Genomic DNA, 9533 nt, shown 5'->3' on the forward strand with positions numbered 1-9533 from the left:
ATATTGAACCTCAATATTGAAAAGTGAGTTTATAGTCTCCCTTTTTAAATACTTTAAATATTTTTGGGCTGAGAATACATGCAATTTATTTTAAATGCAATAAGACACAAGTACATACTAAATTCTACACTGAGTTATACCGAAAATCCCTTAGCTTTGGTAACTAGTAGCTGCCAGTACATAGGATATGGACTGGTGGGCGCGGATAATTGTATATGGATCCATAGGGATTGACATCCCCGTCCGAGCTAGAGCGCCAGCCTTTTAACGGACGTATGTTATTTGAGTTTATGACACGTTGGTTTGCGTGTATTAAAATGAATGGGGTAATTATCATTATAAAGTTAAAGTTTAGTTACCAGGGTGCTCTGTTACGTAGAATCTATTGATAAACTTTTGATGAAATCTTGTGGTCTATCTTTATATATATTTATGACTCGAGCAATTAAACCTATAACTCACCAACATTCGTGTTGACTTTTTAGCATGTTTTATTCTCAGGTCCTTAAACTGCTTCCGCTATGATGTGCTTGTTGCCTGCATGGAGTCTCTCATGCTTTGTATAAAGTTTATTGCATTCGAAATAAAACTGCGTTGTGTAATAAATAATTGGACTGTGATGTCAACCTGTATGATAAAAACTTATGTATTTTGTGGATTTGCTTATACCTAAGCACTCGCCCACATGCTTATAACTTTCTATGTTTAGAAAGTCACTTATTTTAATGAATGCAATATTTTATCAAAACGTATCATATAGAGGTCAAAACCTTACTGTGGAATCAATAATTAACGTGCCTCGTCAATAGCGATTTTGACGGGTCGCTACAACATGGGATGTGTATTCTTACACTCTTGAATCACCCATTTAAGACACAAAAGCATCCTACACTATGCATCTAAACAGCCACGAAGCGGACATGTACAATTATTTCGAGTTGCAAAGGAGGCAACCTGAACAAATGTAGACGACAAAAGCATTCCCGAAATATTCAAATATATAGTAGGGTAACTTAACCACTTTAGCCACTCGAACTTTCTACCTTTTGATCTGTATATGATTCATTCGAAAGCTTTTGTTTATATCTCATTTAGTGCTACCGGAGTGCTCCTCGAAAGTAGGGGTGGGCAAAACCGGATATCCGAAATTTCGGATATCCGAATTTCGGATATCCAAAAATTCGGATAGTGAATACGGCCATCCGAAATCCGAATCCGAAATTTCGGATATCCGAAAATCGGATATCCGAAATTTCGGATTCGGATACCGGATTATCCCAATATCCGAACTATATCTAATAAATACAAAAAATACAAATGGCAATGCACATATTACATAACAAGTCACATACGCCTAAGTTCAACATTTTATAGTTCGTATTACAAAATGTTCAAAACACGATTAATACATCATCGTAAAATACATAACAACGTTCAAAATATGATTAACACATCATCGTAACACAAACATAACAGTTATATCTGATTAACTGTTATAGAGATATTCATACAAATTATCTGCTTAACATATATTGCTATATTTCTTATAACTTTTGATTGTGATTTATTTCTTATATAGTGATTTATTCTATATCAAATAATAACTTTATGTTTTCTAGAACGCGAATCAAGTTATAATTAGTATGTCATAATCGTTACAATAAAAATGATACAAATTCATCTTTAAGGATGAACCAAACAAAAAGTGTATCCAAATATGAATGCAAGTTAGTTTCAACAAGAAAGAGTATTAATAAAAGTTCAAAGGATACTAACTTTACTTTTTGTAACGATTGATTGTTTCTATCTGTTATCTTTGTTCTTTTTACTCTTAAAAGTTAAAAGTTTAGTTTACCTTGAAAGCTATAAGGTCCATAAGCTATAACATTGGGCTACTAAACTATAAATACAATAAATATATTAATAATAAGTGTACTTTATTTCGGATATCGGATTATCCGAATATCCGAAAATTTTGAAAAATTGATCCGATATCCGAATCCGAAAATCCGGATATCCGATTTTCGGATATCCGAATATCCGGATATCCAAATTTTAGGATATTTTCGGATCGGATTTTCAGATAATTCGGATTGCGAATTCGGATTCGGATATTATGCCCACCACTACTCGAAAGGGTTCAAAACGTATTCGTTGCTAAGGAAATTTTTAATTAAAAAGTTTAATTTTTTAAATTTATCTTTCAAAAACCCAAAGTGGATAGTATACTAGATTTGATCCAGCCTTGAATTGTTGAATATATTGTTTGAATGTATATCCCAGAAATTTGATTTGCAAACTGGGCGCCGCACGGTGCCACATAGATACCCGGGTCCCACCGCTAAAACCTCAGCCTCCAACCCCAAACACCACCACTCTCTCCCAATTCTTATCGAATATCTCCATCTCACAATTTCAATCTAAATATTACTAGTAGTATATATATATACCCTAACTCTAACATTATTATAAATTACACTGAAAATGAAAATTGCGGAGTGTATTATTATAATGTCACATGTCAAACCACTAATTTAATTAAAGATTAGTATTCCATCATTCAGTGAAACATCAATCAGAATGGGAACTAGTTCATCAAAGAATCTTGATAGCAGTTCTCATGGTAGTGGTGAAGAGTATAAAGATGAACATGGTGGTGGTCAACTTTATGTCTCTTTAAAAATGGAAAATTATAAGATTAAAGGTGATCTTATTCCTCATGTTTATGGCTCTGTCCCTCTTGTTGGTTCTTGGGATACTTCTAAAGCTGTAAGCTTTTTTGCCCCCTTCATTATCTTATAACTTTATACGTCATTTTTATAATAAAGTAATGATTTTTATTGATGGGTTTCTAATTTGATATTTAGCTTGTATTTAGTACAATGCAAGTTATGATATTTTTGTTGTGTTTAGGTTAACCTATTTGTTGTGTTTAGGTTCTATTGTAAGTTGGTAGCCTATTTGTTGTTTCTTTGAATATCAATGTTCCTAATTTCATAATCTATTTGCATTTGGTACCCATTGAAGGTATATGTGATGGTGAATTATAAGTGCTTTTATTCCTGAGTTCCATAAGTCTTGTTGTAATTATTACATTCAATAGCTATGTATCTAATTTTATTATTATCAAGTATATAGCTTTCAATCTTTCATTGAAACATAATTGTAGACTTGTAGTATTGTGCTAAATTGATAATATTGTATTTAACTTTCATTGAAGCCTATAACAGTTTATTTCAATGTTCTTGTTTCTGATTATGATAATTGTATTGAATTAGCTTCCAATGGAACGTGAATCGGTCTCGATGTGGGAATTAAGTTTTGTTGTTCCTCCTAATCATGGTAATTTCTTTTTACATAGTTACTTTTAGGTTTATGTGATTATCTTTGATACAGAGTCGAAAACTGATGATTTTCGAGCACCTAAAAACGATCAAGGTCATCAAAGTTCTTGTGAATGTTCTCTTAAGAAATGAAAGCGTACTAATACTAAAAACTTTATAACGGATGTTAGGTATACACCGAAATTTGATTAAAAAACTTCAACAAAATCGTTAAGAGTGAGAAGGTTTGACTTTAAATGTCAAAGTAGATGAATTAGCAAATAAACTATTGACCATTTTTCCTATTTCTTATTTAGAAACATTGGACTTCAAGTTCTTATTGAAGCCGAAATACAACAACACGCCATGCATAGAGGAGGAAGGCACAAACAGGCAGTTTATGGGAGGAACATTACAAGGTGTTGCTCGATTAGCCGTTTTTAATTTCAATCAAGAAGAGGTTCTTGAGTATCGTGTATTCATTAAGGCGAATCGGGTTTCACCGTTTGATCTTGCTGCAAGTTGGCGAGCCTATCAAGAAAATTTTGAACCTTCGACTGTTCGTGGTATTCCAGATGTCAGCATAAGTTCATTACCCGAGGGCGATGAGGTACTTCTTTCTTAGATATCGATTAACAGGTCTCGCCCTAGGTGGAAATTTTTACCCGTTTACTCATTTGGGTTTTGTTTCCGAGTTTAGAAAAGCATATTCAAGAGAATGGGTTAAAGTTGACCAAAGTATGTTTTTTTATGAACACAAACAAATTCCTAATTCGTTTTATTTAATTGTTAGATCTAGAATATTGTTGTAATCATATTGTAATTGTATTGATACTATCACATTGTTTTTTTTACAATTTTTGTTTGTAAATATGGACATAAAAAGTTGTATGCATGTCAACCAGACCCTACCCATCCCATTTCAGCCCATAATAAACACAACCCATATTAACCCCAAATTGTTTTGACCTGTTATTTATCCGGCCTAATCCTTCATTTTAAAAACCAACAGAATTCATGAATGCGTTTTTTCTTTTTCTTTTTTCTTTTAAACTTTTTATTCTCTCTTTAGAACGGGTCTTCAACTAGTCTGGACCTTGATCTGGAACAATACCTAGTCCCTGCTCCAGCAACTTCCGTGGTTTATGCGGCGAACTTGACCGAGACCCCGAGATCTTTAAAGGGTGGTGGGGTATTTTCTAAAACCGAAGGTTCAACCAAAGATGCAGTGGCTGCTAATGTTGATCGTCCCGCAACCATAAAGGTTATTACTTTTTACTAAATATATTGTATTATACTATCCCATGCCTAGTAATTATCATTAAAATATATTTAAGACACGGAATGTACTTTACAAATAGGAAATGGAAGTTGTTATCCCGGAACCTCCTAAGCTGTTTCATCCTCCGGGAATGGTTGAATCAAAGTCTGTTGGAACGTTTTCACCGTTACAGAGACAAGATAGTCACCGAGGAATGTTTGTGGATAGAGGTGTGGGGTCCCCTCGGCTAGTCAAATCAGCTAGTGCTAGTACTTTGACCACCACCGTCAAACCTGATTCAGGAGCTAAGGTTCGTTAACAACCACCCTTAAAAATCCTTACACTAAAAACGGTGTCGTTTTGATTCTAATAAATTTTGACATTTGAATTATAATATTTTAGAAGTCGATGCCAGAGGCCGCTGGGGCTGTGGCGGCTGCGGCTGTTGCTGATCAAATGCTTGGACCGAAAGAGGATATGCATTTGGCAATTGTTTTGGTAAATCTTCCTTTTTTTACCTAATTTTCTAACATGATTCGATTTAAAAAATGGAAAATTTTCATTTTTTACCTAATTTCCATTTTGGTTATTTACTGTGGTAGGTTGGCTTACCGGCTCGTGGTAAAACTTTTACCGCTGCTAAACTTACGAGGTATCTTCGTTGGTTAGGTCATGACACAAAACACTTCAATGTTGGAAAGGTGACTGCTTTATTATTATTTATTTATTTATTATTAATTATAATATTATTATTATATTAAAACATCTGATATCATTGATAATTGGCGTAATTGTTTTTCATGTTGTGACAGTATCGACGGCTCAAGCATGGAACTAATCAGGTGAGCTAGACATGCTGATATTTATATCTAGAACATTGTTTACTTTTGTGTTATGAATAACCGAAAATGGAACCTGAATCGCACGAAGTTTTATTGGTATATAACTCGATAAGTATCTACTATTTTGATGCAGACTGCTGATTTTTTTCGAGGTGACAATCCAGAAGGCATGGAAGCTCGTAACGAGGTGAGTTTGACTAAAAATTTTGATCTTTTATAAGGTTTCAGGGTCCTGAAATTTGAGTTTTTTTTAGCAAAATAATATTAATTGTTGAACCAAGATAATTACTTTTTATATACCATACCAAACTTTATAACGGATGTCTCTATAGGTAGCAGCTCTGGCTATGGATGACATGACCGCCTGGATGCAAGAAGGTGGTCAAGTGAGTTTAACGTTACGATGTTCTTTCGACACCTTTTTATTATTAAAACTGCTAAAAAAGATTATAAATTTATTTAGGTAGGAATATTTGATGCGACAAACAGCACGAGTGAGCGAAGGAATATGCTTATGAAAATGGCTGAAGGAAAATGCAAGGTACAGCATTATACCTTTTTTGCAAATCATTGCATATTGATAGATAATGAGATTAGTTTGATGGAAAAAAAATCATTTTGGTTATTCTTTGAACAGATTATATTCTTGGAAACAATATGCAATGATCGGCAAATAATCGAAAGAAATATACGACTTAAGATTCAACAGAGTCCTGATTATGCTGAAGAGTCTGTTTGCGTTATGAATTCATCATGTTTTTTAGTTAGAAACTTACGCCTAATGGAATATAACTTTATATACTTACAGGCCAGATTTTGGAGCTGGATATCAGGACTTCAAACGACGGCTCGATAATTATGAGAAAGTAACCAATAATATTTACAAACATATTGTTGATGACGTACATATAGTATTGTGCTTTAATATAATAATCTTATAACTTATAATGTGACTAGATTTATGAACCTGTTAATGAAGGATCGTATATTAAAATGATTGATATGGTTAGTGGTCATGGCGGTCAAATACAGGTAAGTTGTCTCATTTCTTACTATTTCCGAGTCTTTACTTAAATTGTCGTAACATCAGCATAAGTTGCCTGAAAAATTGTTCATTTCTATACGTTTCAGGTAAACAATATCAGCGGTTACCTTCCTGGAAGGATTGTGTTTTTCTTGGTATATGACTATTTCCAAACTATTTTATCATTCTCTTTTCAAATTAAAGTTTAAAGAGTTTTTTAATGTCGTTTTGTTTCATAATTCTTACTGTATTTATTATTTATTTTCAGCCTTTTTAGCACCTATAATGTATATTACCTTCATATATTGGTCCTGCAGGTGAATACACATCTGACACCTAGACCAATTTTGCTTACACGACACGGCGAGAGTCGTAATAACATGAGATCAAGAATAGGCGGTGACACTGTCTTAAGGTCTCTTTTTACATTAATCATGATTTTAATCGTTGTAGTCTGTATTTATTGCAAATAAATCACTCTTTTGTAAATGTGAAAAAAATATCATACAGAAAAACGTAGGTTTTTTTTTAAAAAAAAATAAAAATCTTTTTGCATACTTGAAAAAGTTTTTTTCTTTCTTTTTTTTTTTTTGAAAAACAAACTTGAAATAGAAATTGGACCGAAGTTGGTTACCTTTTTATATTCAATGTGCTCTTTTTGGTAAACGTCAAGAACTACAATTTGTCACATAAACAAGTACAATGACCAATAAAACTTACTTTTTTGTTCCGAACACTAAAGTTCTTCACCTAATTTTGATAATCTTTTGACTTGTCTGACTGTACAGCGGAAATGGGGAGCTTTATGCCAAGAAGCTTACTAATTTTGTTGAGAAACGACTCAAAAACGAACGAGCTGCTTCTGTAAGATTTCTACTTTTTGTTTGACTATTCATAAATCACGTGGTTATTGATAAACGATATGCGTGGTGTGGCCTAGATATGGACAAGCACATTGCAACGAACAATTTTGTCAGCCAATCAAATTGTTGGATTCCCGAAGGTTAGTGTTTTATATCACATAAATTGCTTCGTTTATTGCTATTTTTATAAGAATTTACTCACTTTATCTTTCTTGTAGATACAATGGCGTGCACTTGATGAGATAAATGCTGGTGTGTGTGACGGTATGACATACGAAGAAATAAAGAAAAATATGCCTGATGAATACGCGTATGTTTTCATATGAAAACCTCAACCTTTTGTTTTTTACTTGTACTAGTAATATCCGTAAGCTTTTGTTGGAATTTTTTTTTTTTTTAATCTCTTAAAGGTCACGAAAGAAAGATAAACTTAGGTATCGGTATCCTCGTGGAGAATCGTATCTTGATGTGATACAAAGGTAGTGATTATTATTTCATAAAGAGTTCATGTTACTCCCATCGTCCCAAAATAACTGTCCTATTTTGACTTTGAAAGTTTTTCTTTTTCAACTTTGACTTTAAATATTAGTGTTGTGTTATATAATAATTGATAAAAATTATACTAATGAAAACACGTTTAAAACCAGTTCATCCATATAAAACACAAACAGAAAATATTAAGTAAAAGTGAAAAAAGAAAGACTTTCAAAAGTCAAAATGAAACAATTATGTTGGGACGCAAGGAGTGATATTTATGAACTAATTTAAATTACAAGTTGGAAGCTTTTGCCCAATGTATTATTACAGGTTGGAGCCGGTTATCATCGAGCTTGAAAGGCAACGTGCACCTGTGGTTGTTGTATCTCACCAGGTTCACAAATTAAAAATAAAAAGGCTCGTTCGTTAGAATGTTATTTTTCTTCATAACAGAAAATAACGCTTTTTTTATGAACTGCAGGCTGTTTTAAGAGCGTTGTATGCGTACTTTGCCGATAGGCCTTTGTCTGAAATTCCGCACATAGAGGTAAACATGTTATCATTACGTTTGATTAGTACAATCTTATTGTTCCGGTTTATTTGAACTTTTTGGTAATGTCAGATGCCGCTTCATACTATAATCGAGATTCAAATGGGAGTAACCGGGGTGCAAGAGAAACGATACAAACTCATGGATTGATGTTTTTTTTTTTTTACTAAATATGATACCAAACTTGAATTATCGACACGATGAATATGTGTTTTTTAATTAGTTGAGGGAACTATGAATACATGATCCTCAATATGTTTTAAGAATGATACGTAATTTATCTGTGTAGTTTGTTGTATGGATGGTAGCAGCTATGTCTATAAATCAAAACAAAATTTAAAATTATTGGATATAATCTGTGTTTATATATATATAGATTGATCGTTTTTATCATCAGTTATTGATGTACCTAACAATTTTAAAACAAGTTGCAAGATGCGAGAAAATATGATAACGATTCAAATAGGAACAAAATAAAATTGAAAAATACATACTTTTTAACCCTGTCATAACGAAATAAATAAAATTTAAATAAGGGTGCGTACACCATTAAAATTATCCATACACCACCTAACAAACATTATAATGATATAAGGTACAACTCTCTAAGTAGTTTTGGTAGTGTATGCATAATTATTGGTGGTGTACGGATCACTGCCATATGTAATACATATAAAACTCCCATATGATTAATCTCCATAAAAATTGATAAATCCATTAAAACTATCAACTGATAGGTTGCATAGTATAATCAGTTCTAATTTTTAAAGTTATCAATTTCAGTATTACATTTTTCATTAGCCCATACGATGATCTCTTTACTTTCGAGTTAAGAGATGATTTTTTTTTGTTTGAGAGTAAAAACGTGTCTACCAGGGTGAATGATTAATAAATGAGTGTCTACATCGTACCTTTCATATATTGTGTATACACGAAATTGGATATTGTTAGCTTGTATGATGATAGAGTTATGATGATATGTGTAAAACTAAAAACTATGCAGCAATAGTGTTATTGCAATAATTGTGGTCTATCAATGTAGTGGTGCCTTCTCTAACATATTCTGGTCAAATGGTCAATGAAGGAGCTAAAGGTAGTAAGGTGTTTAGAGTGATTGTGGACCATCAATAATAAGGCCTTCCAAATATTGTCATCTGGTGCACGCGGAACTATATAGATCTTTTTTTGGGGGG

At 32.8% G+C, this 9533-nt stretch overlaps 1 protein-coding gene across 1 annotated transcript; it reads left to right on the forward strand.

The window, feature by feature from the left end:
* The first annotated feature begins 2466 nt into the window (after positions 1–2466).
* LOC139902963 (6-phosphofructo-2-kinase/fructose-2,6-bisphosphatase-like) lies at positions 2467–8685 on the forward strand. The gene is made up of 23 exons (XM_071885689.1): positions 2467–2769; positions 3279–3342; positions 3641–3933; positions 4396–4587; positions 4685–4894; positions 4987–5082; positions 5187–5285; positions 5397–5426; positions 5560–5613; positions 5759–5812; positions 5890–5967; positions 6064–6155; positions 6235–6292; positions 6384–6458; positions 6558–6605; positions 6768–6865; positions 7239–7314; positions 7391–7453; positions 7532–7623; positions 7724–7792; positions 8121–8184; positions 8272–8337; positions 8413–8685. The coding sequence occupies exons 1-23, from the start codon at positions 2581–2583 to the stop codon at positions 8488–8490; spliced, it is 2238 nt and encodes a 745-aa protein (XP_071741790.1). The 5' UTR covers positions 2467–2580; the 3' UTR covers positions 8491–8685.
* Positions 8686–9533: the final 848 nt, after the last annotated feature.

Source organism: Rutidosis leptorrhynchoides, chromosome 3 (genome assembly GCF_046630445.1).
Source record: "Rutidosis leptorrhynchoides isolate AG116_Rl617_1_P2 chromosome 3, CSIRO_AGI_Rlap_v1, whole genome shotgun sequence".
Taxonomy (NCBI): domain Eukaryota; kingdom Viridiplantae; phylum Streptophyta; class Magnoliopsida; order Asterales; family Asteraceae; genus Rutidosis; species Rutidosis leptorrhynchoides.

Coding starts and splice junctions, on each gene's coding strand:
- LOC139902963 (XM_071885689.1), top strand. CDS start 2,581: ATGGGAACTAGTTCATCAAAGAATCTTGATAGCAGTTCTCATGGTAGT. Junction 5,427..5,559: donor TCAAGCATGGAACTAATCAG/GTGAGCTAGACA, acceptor ATTTTGATGCAG/ACTGCTGATTTTTTTCGAGG. Junction 6,459..6,557: donor GTCATGGCGGTCAAATACAG/GTAAGTTGTCTC, acceptor TATACGTTTCAG/GTAAACAATATCAGCGGTTA.